The sequence below is a fragment of the Cladophialophora immunda genome, assembly GCF_000835495.1.
Source record: "Cladophialophora immunda strain CBS 83496 unplaced genomic scaffold supercont1.3, whole genome shotgun sequence".
Taxonomy (NCBI): domain Eukaryota; kingdom Fungi; phylum Ascomycota; class Eurotiomycetes; order Chaetothyriales; family Herpotrichiellaceae; genus Cladophialophora; species Cladophialophora immunda.
Genome location: NW_015622543.1, coordinates 1,420,146 through 1,436,514, shown reverse-complemented (window position 1 = coordinate 1,436,514; position 16,369 = coordinate 1,420,146). Strand labels below are relative to the sequence as shown.

The window sequence follows — 16,369 nt, the reverse complement described above, 5'->3', positions numbered from 1 at the left end:
GCTCTGCAAACTGTCCGTCCGACGTCCCGACCCGTAGACCCGGTTGCTCTCTGCGGACGACGGCGTGATCATGTCTCTGGGGCTTCTGGCCTTGGTCGGCGTGTATCTCCAGGGACTCCCCAGCTTGGGGGTCCGTGGCGTGCCGCCGCTCTTAGCACTTCGGTTTCCTGTCGAGAAAGGAGAGCCAGGAGCTTGGCCACCCGCGTCGGAGCTGTATCTCCCTTTTGCGCGCGCCGCATCTTCCTCAAACTTCCTCAAATGCCGAGCGTATGTGTCACCTGCGACTGATCCTGATCCATCAAAGCGACGACCATCTCCTGTTAAGATACCCAAGCGGTGTATGGCGCGAGTCTGCCGATTCTTTTCTCGTGTCTTGCGCCATCGAGCAAAGCAGCCAAAGCCCGGAATGGAGTCGAGGATTGTGTGGAATGAGGAGGGGTGATAGCGTCGCCAAAGGAAGATTGCCGTCAAAAAGAGAATGAGGATTCCGACTGCGAGGGGCACTGCGATAGCGGTGTGACGGTGTCCATGATCTCTACCGTAGGGGTGATCGACGAAAGGCCCCGGTGTGGTGGTATTTGCAGGTGAAGTTGAAGCCGTGGCAGGAATTGAAGTCAGGGCTGGTGAGACAGCAGTCCATGAAGCCGACAATGTTGTGCTTACTGTGCTTGACGCGGACGAAGGGGATGTCAGGTGTGAAGTTGCAGGTTCAGCGGGATTGGCACTCGTGGTAGAGGATGACGGAGGAAGAGACGTAGGACTTGAGCTCTCAGAAGGGTTCAGTGCGCCACCTGGACATGCGACAGGATCAGGGACTCCGAAAGCAACGCATGCGGTCGAAGTCCAAGCAGCACTGCTGGTGCTCGTAGTCGTGGTTGAAGGGATTGAGGCTGAAGAGACAGACAAGGGAGATAAGCTGGTCATTATTCCAGCGGAGATGAAGGGCGATGAGGTGGACGGTTGAAGTTGAGCAGTAGTCAGAGACAACAAGGAACTTGCGATCTAGAAAAGAGCCAGTCAGTGATGGGACACTCGAGTGTTTTGTGTAATTGTAGCGGAGCCAGATCCTCGCATTCACAAAATTGACAACCTGTGCGATGATTGTCGACTTGATAGGATATGACGCCACGTGGACTTTAGATGTTGAAATGGCTGCGCTTTGTATCAAAGGTTGTTCCGTATGAGATGATTGTCTCTGTCTTGATTGTGTCTGGCCTTCTCTTCTCTCTTGAATGTTGTCTCAAAGGTTGTTTTTGGGTACAGGCGCGGTGCGGATCTGCCTTCAACCTAGTCTTGCAGCAGGCACACGAAGGAAGGGTGTCTACTAGAGGGCGAAAGGAAGTAGCTGCTTACCGAAGTGGTGGGGTTGTCTGAGAATGATGAGCGGAACGCATCTGCGCTCGACGGTGATAGATATATTGTCACGGCTGGTTCCTCTGTCACGAGGCAAGTGTCAGTGGGAGAAATTGATAGAGATGCCGTGGGTATTGGTGTGCAGCTGACCCCTGGCGTAGGAGTGACAGTGACGGAGTTTGGACTTGAAGTGACTGAGGAACGGTCAGAAGGCTGGCGCGAAAGACTGACATGACTGGGAAGAGGTCCGCGGGTCCATCTCGTACCGTTTGCTGGCGATGGTGCAAATGGGCTCAGTGTTGTTCCTGGCGCGACTGTGGCGACAGGACCGACACATCCAGCCGTGTTTACAACCACCGTGCAATATGTTGGATCAATTGGAGAAGACCCGTTTTCTGGTCCGGGGCACATCAAGCTCATGCAGGGTGCTCCGCCGTCGGTCAGGAGAGTGGGGAGCGGACTGACGGTGGTGTATGCCATCGCCGCGGCGACGAGAGAGTTTGCGATCATGCTGTCAGGACAAGAGAAGGCCGGTGTCGCGTTGGTGTCGCTGCTGGTTGGGTCAAAGGTGAAGTTGGACGGTGGGAAACATGGCTTTTTAAATCTTCCTGGATCCCATCAGGTCCGGCCGGCAGCAGCCATGTTGAGTCCTTCGTGGAGGAGGAGAGCAGGCATTTTTGCCTATGCCGTCCGCAAAATTGTCTGGAACATGGCCTCACATGTCCGTCTGAGCCATCACATCGCTTGTCGACATCCCTTCTGCCGTCGTCCACCGACTTCTGAGATTCTGCCACCGCTCGCTGGTTGCTGGTCATCTGGTGCTAGTCTGATGAGGAGCTCGCAAAAGCACAGAAGCACCGATGACCCCTGGCTTTTGAGCAGTCGCATGAAGCCATGGTATGGCCATTGGACTTCTTGCGTGTTCCTCCAGCCCCAGTGAGTGACATGGAGGTCTGGCAATCTCTGATATATGCACTATCAAGTATGTCAGCAACTAAGAAACTGCATCTGCAAACGCACATGGTGCAAACACAGGAGGATTTGCTTGTCCGGGGGATGGTGTGTCAATAAAAAGAACATATAATCCATGTAGAACAGGGAAGCAAACAGGAGAGCATAAGAAATCCAATGGTTCAACACCGTTCGTGAATTCGATGGAGCTCTGACTAAATCAGAAAAGGCGTTCTTGTCGACAACAAACGCCGTTCCCTTCTCGGAGCAAGTCCCATCGACGTCCACATCCAGCTCCGCTCACAAAACATCCCATCATTAGCCTGCCGAAGCCGGAGACAGGTTTCCCCAAGACCGTTCCAACAACAAAAAAGAGGTTCCTCGCCCGTGTGTGTAAACTGGATGGCTGTCTGAAGCAGAAAGTCTAGACATCGGATTGAATCTTTCGCCGATCTTGCGCCCCAACGCCTTCCGAAAATCCATGAGGGGCAAAAATCTGTATGTTGAGAGACAGGAATGCTTTACGTTTGCTCTTCGATTGTCTCTTGCTCAAGCGTGGGCCAATGCCTTTCCTGCTTCCAACGATTGACTATCTCTCTTGCGCGTTTCCCTCGTACCGTATGTCGTCGACATGGCGGTTGTGGCCAATTTAGCAGCAACCACCGGCAGCACCCGACTGCACGCCTTGACCTTGTCCGACTTGGACCGTGGGCTTGTTGTTGACCGTAGTGGTTCCCATGCGTTCCTTGATCTGCCTGGCCATAGTCAAAAAGGCTTGTTCGACGTTGGACGCATTCTTTGCGGAGGTCTCGAGGAAAGGGATCCCCAAGCTGTCGGCAAATTCCTGTTGCAAAATGAGTATTGCTGCGTTTTCGCCTGCTCACCCGGGTATGCGCCACTGTACCTTTGCCATGGTGTACTCGACCACCTTCTTGTCCGACATATCGCTCTTGTTGCCGACGAGTAGCTTATTGACTCCTTCAGTGGCGTAGCGGTCGATTTCTTGTAGCCATTGCTTAACGTTGTTGAACGAGTCCATATCTGTCACATCGTAGACCACGCAAATGCCATGAGCGCCTCGGTAATAGGAAGAGGTAATGGTTCGGAATCGCTCTTGACCGGCAGTATCCCACTATTCAGATGTCAGATCACACACCGAAGCCAAAGAGCGAAAGTTATGCCTACAATCTGTAGCTTGACAGTCTTTCCGTCGAGTTCGATGGTTCGGATTTTCTAAACCCGTGTCAGCCTCCCACTCCTCTTGACCCGGAATCCCAGGGCAGCAGCCAAGGGATCGCAACAACGTACGAAATCGACGCCAATGGTAGAGATGTAAGACTCGGTGTAGGTGTCATCGGCGAATCGCAACAGCAGGCATGATTTTCCGACACCAGAGTCTCCAATAAGCAAGAGCTTGAAGAGGTAATCGTATCTGTGGGACAAGCGTCAATATCTATGGAGTAGCAGGGCGATGGCTTCGGAGGACGGATTCTCGAAGGCACGACTCTAAAGACTGTTAGCGAAAGACTCACTCCGATACGTTGCAGTCGAAAGGATGATCGATTGTTGGTACTTTGGATGACTTACCACTCTGGATTCATGGTGCTCAACGGAACAGGGGTTTCTCAGGAGGTTCAGGAATCGTGAAACAGTTGGACTTGATTTGTACAAGTAGTTGAGGGACAGCCTAGGTCGGTGAAGCCAAGTAGACCGTTGAGTTCAAGGGAAAGGGTGAATTTGATGGTAGAACGAATCTGGCGTCAGGCGTTTGCGGCCAACCTGGGCTTTGAGATCCGCTACTTGGAGACGAAAGAGTGGCAACGTAGTAGGCAGTTAGGCGCAGGCTCAGGCTCCTTTGTCACCTTTCCAGATCCTTGTAATTGGGCGGCTGAAGCCTGTAAGAGAGAACGTTCCGGAGTGGCTGATGATGACAAGGTTGGGCAGATCACGTGGCCCAGCCACAAATAAGGAAGCCTGCGTTGCTGTATGGCTGCGTGACTCCCTCTCACCAGTGACCAGCATCATCATCATAGCAACCTAGCCCTCGCATGTGGCATCAGGCGCCGCTCAAAATAGCAATACAGAGAATACCGCACACATGTTCACACTCACGAGACTTGATCTTGTGGGTAACGAACCCATACATTGCTGGAAATGAGAGCGTTGCTCAGCCCGCTCAGCTCGCTGCAGAGTACCTGTCGCAGATCACCAGGAGCCAGTGGGCCAAAGCAAGATCTCTGTTTCTCCATCTTCCTGTTCAGCTACTGTCCAGACTTAGTCTACGGGATGGCTCGCAGCCAGGGGCTTTCAGCTCAGACAAGAGTCGCAGATGCAGATAGCCACGAGGCGGAAGCATAGATGAATGTACATGGGGCAGCCCTGAGTTCTTCCTTATTCATTGTGTCTATCCACACTAACATACCCTTTCCTGACACGCAAGCCTGATCAAGGCGGTAGGTAGCCGTGGTAGCAAATTCCTTCGCCGGGCTTGCCCTTCGACCTCTGTTTTGTGGAACAACGGGAGGTTCTATGAGACATACCCGTGTGCCTTCAACCACTCTAACAGCTCAGCCTCGTCGCGCTCTTTGTATCGTGCATTCCCTGTAATCGTATCATGCACGATGACCAGACTTCTGCTGAATTGCCCAGTCTCCTTGTCCTTGAAGAATTGTTCGATGTCATCTCTCACCTTGAAGTCCGAGTACTTGGGCAGACCTGCCTTTATCCATCTGTCAATAATCACACTGGTCACTCCCAATCGCTTGAAGACACGGGACCAGTTTTTCTTCGTATAGTCCCAAGCCACATCCCGTGTCGTGTTATTGTTGGATACAGCGATAATACCTCCATGCGCGTCCTGTGGAGGGACTTCTTCCGAGGTGACAAAGTCTAGCAAATCCCACGCATGATCCGAGTTCTGTGAGCGGCCAAGTGCTTGAATACAGATTTCTTTTCCATCAACGCTGGTAGTCTTGATAAACTCTTGTTTGATGGTGTCATACTCAGCTTGCCCTCCATTTGCGACGGCCAAATTGAATATCACGCCCCGAAGGTTTTGATGAATGGCCTTCCCATCGCCGGATTTCCAAGCTGCGAATTTCTTTTGGCCTTCAGAGATGATTCCTCGGTGGCCGGCGCCAGCAGCGGTGCTGAGGAGGAGTTTTCTTGATTGACCAGTCAGCCAGTCTTCACCTTCAGGATAGTCCCAGCCTATTGCCTCTGCGGCAGGGGAGACCAGTTTGAGGGTGAATTTCTTCAGTGCTGCCGAAATTTCCTTGTTCGCTGCAAAGACTTGTCGCACTTTGGACAGTGAGCTAGCGATCTGTTGCCACACTAAAAAGCTCTTTTCGTCCTTGAAGCCTTCCAGGAGAGACAAGAGAGCAGCCGTTGTACCATTTCCTGAAATCGCCAGGGCGGTTGCATCGCCCATCAGCCCAATCTTGTCTTCGATTGAAAGATATTCGTGAGCTGCACCGAGCTTCATAAGCCTCTGAGGTGGATAATTCGTGCGATAAAAGCCGCTCTGATCAGCATTGATTTTGTAAAATGCATCGTCAACATCTCGAACGGTGTCCTGCTTTTGAATCAAAGCGCTGTGGACGATCTTGACAGGGGTACCGGTTTTAAGGCCAACCGGAATCCACCACATCGTTTCATCTTCCTCAGCCTTGACATCCCCGGTGGTCAGAAACCTCGATTGGCGTATGGATATTTGGCCAGGCTCTTCAGCTACTGTGACCACAGGAAAGCCAATCTTACGGATCCAGGGATCCATAAACGCCTGAACATCCTGCCCAGAAGCCGCACTCAGGGCTGCCCAGAGGTCATTCGTTTTGGCATTTCCGTAAGCATGGATCTTGAGATAATCACCCACTCCTTTCAGGAAGATCTCTTGGCCGAGGTAGTTGCTCAACATTCTGATAACCGAGCTACCCTTGAGATACGAAATATGGTCAAAGATCTGGTCGACCTCGAGGGCATTGCGGACTGGGACTTCGATAGGGTGAGAAGCGCGTAATGAGTCGAGTTCAAGAGCTGTTTGGACAGCTTCAGCCTGGAATCATCGTCAACGAGGGCAACAGTGGTACAATACCTCTGGACTTCTTACGTACCACAAATTGACTCCACACTTTCCACTCCGGATGGAGATGGTCGACAGCTAGCCAGCCGACCCAGGTAGCAAAACCTTCATTGAGCCACAACTCGTTCCACCAGTCCATAGTGACCAGGTTGCCGAACCACTGATGTGCCAACTCATGAGCAACAACATAGGCAACTCTATTCTTGAACCGGGCATCGGACTTTTCTTCGTCATACAGAACAGCCGTGGTTCGATAAGTGACCAAACCCCAATTTTCCATTGCCCCCATCGCGAATTCATGGACCGCCAGCAAATCTGACTTCGGGAGAGGATACTCAATGCCGAAAACGTCAGAGAAATAGTCGAGAGTCTTGTGAGCGTGTTCCATGGCAAAACGACCTTGCTCTTTGAGCCCGCGGGTAGTATAAACTCTGACGGGTAAGGGCTTGCCATTGTACTTGCGTTCGGTAAATCCCTCAACGTATTCGAAATCACCAATGGCCCATGCCGCTAGATATGTGCTCATGGACGGCGTCTTCTCGAATGCCACCTTTTTCAAACCGTCCTTGCTGCCCTTGCTTGTGGATTTCTCGGGCATGTTACTAAGGGCGACCAGGTCCTCTGGGATTTCAACCTCGAACCCGAAAGATGCTTTCAAATTTGGTTCATCAAAGCAGGGGAATGCCCTTCTAGCAGCACAAGCCTCAAATTGAGTGCTGAACATGTAATGATGCTCTCCATCTGTCGGGGTTCCCGCAGCTGGAGTGACAGCAGGCTTGTATTTGGATCGGTAGAAACCTTCCATCGCATTGTTCATGATCCCCTTGAAACTGATGGCGAAAACAGCGTCACCAGATGGTATTTTACCCGAGAACTTGATTGTTGCTCGTTCGCTTTTCTTGTCGTACGATACGTCGGCCATCGACGTGATTGTAGAGCCGCTGTCTTTGCTCAGGACTTCCGCATTTTTTATCTCTATCTCTTTGACATTGATGACCAGCTCTTGTGTTTCTTGTTTCACCTTTGAGTCGACCTTGACAGTTCCATCGTAGCTCCAGTTTCCACCAAATTCGAGATTGTAGAGGGACAAGTCATAGTTGAGCGGTTTTACGGTATCCGGTAGGATATCTCGGTCAGTGGGGGGTGCCATCGTTCTCCTTGCCTCTGCTGAGCAAAAGCGAACTTGGAGGAATCTCTGACCGGTGTGTCTAGAGAGAGAAAGTTGTCTGAATTGAGGGAAAACCGAGAACGTGCAGATGGTTCGTTTCGTGCCCGCGATAACAGGTCCAGCCTTGAATGTCGAAGTGAAACAAGAATAAAATTTGAATTCGAGCATCAAAACCCTCCTTCCTACTTCAGGCACAAATAGATCTGTACCGAGTAGTCACAGCACCCAACGGCTAGCCAGTATAGGCACGACAAGGTGGGATGCTACCAATCGAGTCGAGGTACTCCGTAGGTATCTAGTAATGATTTGAACGGTGTTGCATTGGCGGGGGGGACTGATGCCATCATCTCCAACTGGAGCTCCAAATTATTTTCAGCCTTACCACTTCAAGCCTCGTCCTGCGCGCGACAATTGTGTCCAAACTAGCCGTTTCTTACTTCTCTTCCTTTCTCCCTCTGCGCATCTTTCCCGTCCAATGTGATGCCGGCATCAGGGGACGAATATGTCGCCGATGGATCAGACGACGACTTGCCTAGAGCCTCCACCCGCGGCCGCGCAGCCGCTCGAAGAGCAAATGCTCGTGAATCTGCTCAGAACTTCGAGGTAACCAGAACCTGGGACTTGCTAGTCGAAGGCGCCGATGGAACTATTACAGGCGCTGTTGAGGGTCTCCTTGAGGCGGGTAAGAGGAAAAGGTAGGTCTATCGATCCAGTGACGGGAAGAATCACAGAGACACGAGGGAATAGTCTCAAAAGCACACAAAGGTGCACCTCATTTGACCTATCTCACCATGGCTTTTGTACAGACTTCTCAGAGACACTACACCCCTCCAGCGCGGTATCATCCGCCATCTGATCCTCATCCTCGACATGTCACTCTCTATGAATGAGAAAGACCTCCGTCCCACCCGATACTTACTTACCCTGTCCTATACCGAATCGTTCATCCGAGAATTCTTCGAGCAAAACCCAATTTCTCAGCTTGGGATAATAGGCATGCGCGACGGTATCGCTATCAGAATCAGTGATATGTCTGGAAACCCAACCTCGCACTTGTCTGCAATACAGAAATATCGGAAAGAAGAGCCCAAAGGCAGTCCTTCTCTGGAAAATGCACTTGAGATGGCAAGAGCTGGATTATTCCACTCGCCCAGCCATGGGACACGTGAGATACTGTTGGTATTTGGTGCCTTGCACACTTCGGATCCTGGCGACATTCACAACACAATCAACAGTCTCGTTCACGATAAGATCCGTGCTACGGTCATTGGCCTTGCAGCGCAAGTTGCCATTTGTGCTGAACTTGTCTCTAGGACAAATGACGGCGATTTGTCGCCCTATGGAGTTGTATTGCATGAGCAACACTTTCGAGAATTATATATGGCTGTGACGACTCCACCGATTACCCACGACAGCGCCAACAAAACAGCGCCCTCGCTCTTGATGATGGGCTTCCCTTCCCGAATTGTGGAGGATCATCCCTCATTGTGTGCTTGCCACACGACCCCCAGAAGAGACGGGTACCTGTGCTCACGCTGCAGTACCAAAGTCTGCAGTCTGCCGAGTGAATGCCCCGTGTGCGGACTGACCCTGATCCTAAGTACACATTTGGCACGCAGCTATCATCATTTGTTCCCGCTTGTGAATTGGCTCGAAGTCCCCTGGTCGAAGGCTTATCGCAGTACTGCTTGCTTCGCTTGTCTAAAGCCTTTTCCTCCTGTTCCAAAGCTACATCAGTCATCCACATCAACTACAACGACAACGGATCAGCAGCATGGGCAGTCAACGACGCAAGGCGGTGTCTCAATTACCGGCTCGGGGGCCTCCAGCTCCACTACTGGTAGCAGACCTCCCCAGCCTGCAGTTCCCCCTCCAACAACCAATACCAGCAGATATGAGTGCCCTGTCTGTCGGAGACATTTCTGCATAGATTGTGATCTATTTGCGCACGAGGTCGTGCATAACTGCCCAGGATGCCAGAGTGCAAAGATGCAGACGAGCTTGATGGGCGAGACGGAGATGCCGGCTCCAGATGGGCGTGAAGCACAGGGCGAGAGAAATGGAACACAACAGACTGGGATGGAGAGTCAAAATGGAGACAGGATGAATGTTGACTGATTTTCAGGGCACGCTCAAGTTGAACAAGCTCCTCAACTTTTGATGCAAAAATCCCATGACTTTTTTCCTACCTTTTCTAGCCAAGGTCATCCAAGCACAATGGATCACCTGCTCAGAAACACATCATCATTCACGGCTCCCATTCGAATAATATGCCCACGAATACTCCAGCCTGATATATAAGGGTGTTTATTATCCAGATCCATGTCGCCTTTTCGTATTCGCCTTCTTTCTCATATCAGCAACTATTCTTCTCGCCTGTTCTCACGTTTTACTGTCATAACATCTTATTAGACAAGACCAGGACCCTTGAAGCCAATTTCGACACCACGACACTGGATCATTTCCCTGCGGTCTCTTCATCGTTTCTTTCATTTGGTGCCTACCACATTTCTGCGGGGAATGAGGTATTTTGCTTATTCTCTTTTCGCATCGAGAACACTTTTACTAACGCCTTCTTCGGGTGAGAAAGCCACAGAGCCATATCAATATACGGGTGTGAATGCTGGTGATTAGCGGGGCAATTGTTTGAATTTCTTGATGTACATTTCACGCTAGGATGCTACATGGTCTACGAAATCAATATGCCCTGTTTCGGGAACGCAGCTGCACCTGCATTGTTAACTCTTAGATGGTCAACAGCACCTGATGGAAGCTAGCTAATGTGGGTTTATATCGTATCGCAAAGCGAACACGGAACAACATTCAGCCGAATAACAGGATACTACTAGGTATGACAATCCGCTTCTGTTTCCTATGAGATGGAAAATCGGTCATGAAAATCTTTACTTGCACCAAGATAGTTCCAAGGTGGTGAACTAGCTGGCCCTGACCGTTGAACATTTTACACGGGCACGCAGATTCTCCTTGGGAGGTAAACAGAAGGAAGCGGTCGGAGCGCTTTGAGATCGCGACATTCAGGATTGAACATATAAAGCCTCTCAATTGACAACCTCCTTGTGAAGGCTTTGACTCCCTCTCTTAGAAAGCATGGGCGCATGCTGAAGATAGCCCTGCAAAGAATACAGTCTCTACGACGTGCAATCGCTAGGGAACTACCACGAACTCTTTTCATAGTTGCGAGGACCAATCGTTCACAATCCGTGCTCGGCCATTGATGGTGGTCTTGGTTCTCTATACAGAGCAGATAGTAGCGCTCATCAGTAATATTGGCTTCAGGAACCCGATAGCATCAGTACCAGGGTGAGAATCGAGATGTCATGACTAAGTGTTCGGTAAAGCCAGCTTGCTGTATGAAAGGTCATGCCTGCCCCGGTTCCCATAGGGAAGAGACAAGAAATAGCATCTCTATTCTTCCGTCGATGCAAAGGGGTCGGAGGCTAAAGCACATGTATGGGAATGGGACTGCAGCGACAGATGAACCAAGTCGTAGCCTCCCCATCCGATCGATCACATCCGCTTAACTCTCACTCTGGTCACTCTGTTTCGCAATACCATAATCACAGGGGTGTATTCTTTCGCCCCCAACGTAAAAAGACGCCCTAGGAAATTCTACCGAGGGTCGTGAGGCATCGTCATTTCTTTCTTCTCTGATTTTGATATTTCATATGACGTTGCTTGCCAGGATGAATTTCATTCGCTATGGGACTTACGGAGTCCGCAGATTCAGTTCCGACACAATATACGTGCTGACACTTGTCACCGCAGAGGAGTTTGTTGGTCGCCCCGTTTCTGCATGCTTTAGAACGGCGAAAGAGAACATAGTCGGAGGGGACCTCGGAAACAGACCGTGCTAGGGTTTACAGATCCTGAGCCTGGAGCAAGGCAGGGCCAGAAACAAAGGAATAGAGGCTTGGTTTATATTTTCAGGTCGTTGCGAACCAAGAATAGGCAAAGCACAGAGTTACCGGAAAGACCCGAGGTCAAAGTATATCCAGGCGGTATAGCGGTCTAGTGAATGTTATGGGAGAGCTACACTGTTAAATAAGAAGCAGGCAGATGTTTTGAGGACAGCAAGGTCGGAGAATGATGAGGAGCGCGTTGTTGCATGGCATAAATGGCTTCACAGACTGCTCGACAATGAGAATAGAGCAGGGAGACGAAGTTGACGTACAGCCTCCAGTCCAACCTAAGGACGATGTGTAGGAGGTGCAGGTGGAGAAGAATGGAACACGCTTGGAAGGCGTTGGAGCGGAAAGCTTGATGCATCCGTCAGACGTGTAAAGAGCTTGCTGTCAGACGACCCCGCCTCCAGAATGGGCTATGTGATATTCAATAAATATCTGAATCAAATGACACGCCCTGGAACTCTCCGTGTTGGCAAATAATTTCCGCCCCCTGATAGGAATCGGCCACACGCCCAGATTCCCACTGCCGCCATCCTCAACCACAACCGACCCTTGGCTTATATTCCGAGTTTGGACCTATCCTCAGCATACTAGTGTACGGGACCCGTGCTTCACCAGTCTCAATCGCGTCTCACCGAAACATCACAAATACGGTCTCACTTCGGGAAAACATTGATCTGGATGGCGGTCTAAGCGTGCATGCTGCGGTGCGCTGAGACATCCTCATAATCAGTCCGGCTTCCAGCGCAATTTTCATTCGATATTAGAAGCGCCTTTAGAGCCCAAAAAACTTACGTCTTCACCTCTTGTGGGTGTGTTGTTGTCTTTTGCTTGGTCTTTGAACAAGTCGGACATGTGATTGCGGCGTTGTGTGCGCGCTGAAATGGGCGTCGAACACTGTGTCGAGCAGCACGTCAATTTCAGTTGATCAACATGCGTGTGAAAAAGTCTGGCTCTCCGTTCAGGTATTCAGGGCCAGGCAGACATTTTTCCGGGAAGATCGGTCATTCCAAGTTTGGGCGCCATCAGAAGGGACCACGTCAAAAGATCTTTTTACAGAGGAATATCTCGAAAACCATCGGCCAGGCTACTGGCGGGCCCAACTCGAGCGCCACTGAGGTAGGCGGGGCTGCGAAAGGTGCTGTAGCCAACGGAGCGGAGACTGCCGACAACGCTTTTACCACCTCGAGTCGGTCCGAACTTATAGTGTTCAAGATGCCGTCGAGATCTAGTCCATCTAACGGAAGCGCTCGAAATGGGGAGCCCACGACGCGGCGAAGCATCAGAGGCCTTCTCAATAAACCCTACGATGATCCCCAGGCGGAGATGACGCTTGATCTCACTAACATCAGAAAGAAACTCAACTTCGGCACTAATTCTATCAGCAACAAGCAGAGGATGGCCAAACGTCAGAAACTCGACCACGTCGACTGCAGATGTCATCTGACCATATGGGACAATCGCGGCTCCGGGGCTTCGCCACTACCACTCGTCACCAAATCAACTTACTGTCGCTCAATCAACATTGACAATGGCGTACATGGTGAGCTCGTCATTCTGGAACTAGAGGAACCTTTCAGAGTTCGAGCGAGCGAGATCTATGCTCCCGACGACCTTCGGGGCGAATCGGCTATGAAGCCTATCGACAACTATTTTCTTGAGCTCAAGATCATTCCATGCGCTGCTGAGCCTCTATGGCATCCTGTACCAATTCTGGGTAAGAGTGATGGTGACCACTTTACTGCGGACAAGGACGTCCGCGAGTTGGGCTTTGGAGAACGGCAAGGCGCCATTGTCGCCAGATACATGCATCTTCCGGACGCCCCTGAGTGGAACGTCCCGCTCAGTGTATTTTACCTGCTTGAAGGGTGCACCTACCGGACGAAATACGGTCTCCAAGTGAAGTCCACGTGGGAGAGAGCCGATGTCGCCAACGAAGCCACGAGCAAGTTGAGCAAAGGCCTAGACCTCGATTCGTTTCGCTTGGCAAAACAGAAAAGGACCCGACTGCCTGTCAGGGCCAAAGAGGAACAGCCACCTCTTCCCGAAGAAGCTCCAGTCGGACTGAAAATATGCTATAAACTTTCTGGGACGATCCGGGAGCACGCAGATGCTGGAGAGTTCCGCAACACCATAGTCGAGGGGTACGGCTGTCCAATATGCCCCGAGCGGGATTCGCACAGATTGCATGAATTGCTGTCACATTTCAAGTCAGCGCATGAGAAATACGATTTCTCGCCTTCCAAACAACACCGAAATCCGACAACAAAGAAGTTGACTCGAATCGAGATGAAGGTTGATACTCTCGTGGGCAACGGAAGGAAAGAGAGCGATGAGGCCATTCCGCCATATGAGAACGGTGATCAAGATTTGACAGAGGGCGAAGCCCCTCTACAACCTCTCTTCAACAGTAACCGGCCTTTCGGTCTTTCGTTACCAACCAGAACGGGTCCGCGATATCCGCTGGCGGCGCAGGTTCCTGACTTTCGGGAACCTACCCGCAAAAAGGCCAAAGCCGTCCTCCTCCAGACAAGGTACCCGGAAAGAGAACAGGTCTGGACCTCCAGTACCCATCGACCTATCTCTCCAAGTGAAGACCCACATAGTGAAACAGACGACGAAGTCGACAATAGCTGGCAAATTGAAGCGCATATGGAAAGCCTTGATGCCGTGGCTGACAAACAGGGCTGGAGCAACAACAAGCGCGAGCTAACCAAACGCTGGGATCGGCACCGGATGGAAGAACGGCTCGAGCACTCACGATATGTGTCGAATTCTCTGATTCGATTTGTCAGAAAGCAAAGAGTCTGGCTGAAGAACGGGGACGATGAGCTGTGGCAGATTTTCTTTGACTTTTTGGGCAGCTTGAAAGAGAGACGTGTCATTGATGATAATGTCGTGGCAGACGTGAATGAATTCATTTTCCATGATCCTCCATCTGATCAAGTGGTGGATGAAATGGCGACACGCGAAGCGGTACTTGATCATGCACCGAGTGGGACAGTGGCATCTGAGGGAGACGAGTCGTCTGGGGCGAACTCTCAAGTCCACGATATCTCAGGGACGGGCACGACCGGAGAGGCGGAGCCAAGCTCTCAGAGCGATGAAGCCCATCTACAATTGGAAACTTCAAAGGAGGCGCCAAGTCCACCATGTGAGCAAGCGGAGCTCGAGGAGGCATGTGAGGAGCCTCAACACCTAATTGCGCGGGACTTCAAATGTGGTGCTTGTCTACTGCCGATTAAGCGTCTGCACATGGACACGACTTACTGCACGGTCGAAGATTGCGGGTCGCCGGGAACTAAGTACCACAAGCGATGTGCCTTGGGCGAGCTTCGGGTATGGAACGAAAACAGAATGCCTGTGCGAGGAGACCTTTCTGGTCCTCTTCCAGAGGTGGATAAAACTGCGGAGCGGAATCTAAAGCGCTGGGCATGCAGGGACTGCATTTTGAAGCGCTGGATGAATTATAGAATCGCCGGCCATAGGGGAAGAATGCTTGTCAAGCGGACGCAGACGGAGAAGGACCGGGAGCGAGAAAGAGGACAAGAGAAAAAGAAAAAGAAGAAGAGAGAAGAGATGTCGCTCCTGAAAATGGCGGCTTTGGGGTCTTGGAACAAGCGGCTAAGGGAGAGGGAGGCAGAGCAACTTGAGGCGAGTTCAAAGGGCGAGGAGGTCGTACGGGACCCGTGTCCCCAGAATGAGAGCACAACAGAGAGTCCAGCAGAAAGTGACTCGGACTCTTCAGATGGGTACGAGTCGGACTCTCCAATAGAGGGGACGCTGGACGGTCCCTCTTGGAGCAGCTCGGGCATTGCAGTTCAAGGCGGGATTGTTATTTCACTTGAGAACAGCATGGAGACCTCTGTCGTGGACACTCGCGTCATGGCCAGTGCTGATACTCCCGTCGCAAACGAGTGGGGGCTGCCGGATCGGGGGAGAGCGAGAATCGCAACCAGGGACAGATCTCGCACTCCGGCCAGGGACAGATCCATCATCCCTTATAGGAATAGGTCGGCCACTCCGATCAGGAAGAGGATGGGCACTCCGATTGCGAACAAAACGAGCCTGCCTTTGAGGATGGGGATGGGAAGCGCCAAGAGGCATTCAGGTGCAATGAGGATGGGCAGCCCGAAGCTGAAAGCTCACAAGGGCCCGGTGGCGACGTTGAAGGCCCGGGCCAATGCGGCTGAGAAGGCCAAGGTCGCGGCCAGAGTCCTGGCGATCAACGAGAGGAGTGGGCCATCGAATCTGCGCTTTGGGTCGGTGGCGGATTGAAGGACCAAGATTGTCGTAAGCTAAGCGTTGGAACCTTTGGACGGAGGAGAAGGAGAAGGATCAAGACCAGGGAGCTTATGGAGGAGAAGCGAGGTGAGCAGCACAGTGCGATCGATCGATCCTGACTGGAGTTGTCTTGTTGGTTGTTTCGCGCCTGGCCCTGCGAGCCGTGCGAGTGCTCTGGCCCGCGAACGAACGCTTGGATCAAATGGCCTGCTCCTCCACAACCGCCACCACATAGCCTGTGAGCTGTAAAAAAACAGGAGGAGTAGACGACTAGACTACGCTAGGTCCAGCGACCGCCGTGAAGCATCAGCTCAGCTCAAGCTTCGGGATCAATGCTCTTCCCAGCGACGAGGCTCTGGACCATATGCGTTGCTGTGATCCTTCGTATCAGAAGAATACAAACATCTGTGGCATCCGAAAATCAAAAAAAAGAACCAAAAAAAAAACCGGTAGCCTGCGGTCTGTTGCCCCTTATTGCCCCCTGTCTATGTTCTTCTCGGTCCATTAATCCTGGTTTGCTTTGCTTCCTTGCCTAACCTAGCTTCGCCTCGGTGTGCACTGTAGAGGGGGGAAGATATACAGAGGGCAAGGGTGTGCAACTACATT

The 16,369-nt window shown here is 51.5% G+C and overlaps 4 protein-coding genes across 4 annotated transcripts; 2 read left to right on the top strand and 2 right to left on the bottom strand.

Annotated features, from left to right (window-relative positions):
* Positions 1-2,299: 2,299 nt before the first annotated feature.
* PV07_05026 (GTP-binding protein ypt1) lies at positions 2,300-4,218 on the bottom strand. Its single transcript, XM_016391895.1, has 5 exons — positions 3,895-4,218; positions 3,613-3,736; positions 3,490-3,537; positions 3,209-3,436; positions 2,300-3,148 (listed from the first exon to the last, which is right to left on the bottom strand). Exons 1-5 carry the CDS (start codon positions 3,903-3,905, stop codon positions 2,954-2,956), a joined length of 606 nt encoding a protein of 201 aa, XP_016249414.1. The 5' UTR covers positions 3,906-4,218; the 3' UTR covers positions 2,300-2,953.
* A 321-nt stretch (positions 4,219-4,539) lies between these two features.
* Positions 4,540-7,844, bottom strand: PV07_05025 (uncharacterized protein). Its single transcript, XM_016391894.1, has 2 exons — positions 6,417-7,844; positions 4,540-6,358 (listed from the first exon to the last, which is right to left on the bottom strand). The coding sequence occupies exons 1-2, from the start codon at positions 7,719-7,721 to the stop codon at positions 4,832-4,834; spliced, it is 2,832 nt and encodes a 943-aa protein (XP_016249413.1). The 5' UTR covers positions 7,722-7,844; the 3' UTR covers positions 4,540-4,831.
* A 107-nt stretch (positions 7,845-7,951) lies between these two features.
* Positions 7,952-9,975, top strand: PV07_05024 (uncharacterized protein). Its single transcript, XM_016391893.1, has 2 exons — positions 7,952-8,248; positions 8,360-9,975. The coding sequence occupies exons 1-2, from the start codon at positions 8,034-8,036 to the stop codon at positions 9,669-9,671; spliced, it is 1,527 nt and encodes a 508-aa protein (XP_016249412.1). The 5' UTR covers positions 7,952-8,033; the 3' UTR covers positions 9,672-9,975.
* Positions 9,976-12,412: 2,437 nt separating this feature from the next.
* PV07_05023 (uncharacterized protein) lies at positions 12,413-15,927 on the top strand (the record flags this gene model as incomplete). The annotated part of the gene is made up of 1 exon (XM_016391892.1): positions 12,413-15,927. One exon carries the CDS (start codon positions 12,413-12,415, stop codon positions 15,755-15,757), a length of 3,345 nt encoding a protein of 1,114 aa, XP_016249411.1. The 3' UTR covers positions 15,758-15,927.
* Positions 15,928-16,369: the final 442 nt, after the last annotated feature.

Excerpts from the sequence above, each read along its gene's own strand:
- PV07_05024 (XM_016391893.1), top strand. The coding sequence starts at position 8,034 with ATGCCGGCATCAGGGGACGAATATGTCGCCGATGGATCAGACGACGAC. Across the intron at positions 8,249-8,359 it reads GAGGCGGGTAAGAGGAAAAG|ACTTCTCAGAGACACTACAC; the intron begins GTAGGTCTATCG and ends GCTTTTGTACAG.
- PV07_05026 (XM_016391895.1), bottom strand. Across the intron at positions 3,538-3,612 it reads CTACCATTGGCGTCGATTTC|AAAATCCGAACCATCGAACT; the intron begins GTACGTTGTTGC and ends ACACGGGTTTAG. Across the intron at positions 3,437-3,489 it reads AGACTGTCAAGCTACAGATT|TGGGATACTGCCGGTCAAGA; the intron begins GTAGGCATAACT and ends ACATCTGAATAG.
- PV07_05025 (XM_016391894.1), bottom strand. The coding sequence starts at position 7,721 with ATGCTCGAATTCAAATTTTATTCTTGTTTCACTTCGACATTCAAGGCT. Across the intron at positions 6,359-6,416 it reads AAGTGTGGAGTCAATTTGTG|GCTGAAGCTGTCCAAACAGC; the intron begins GTACGTAAGAAG and ends CGATGATTCCAG.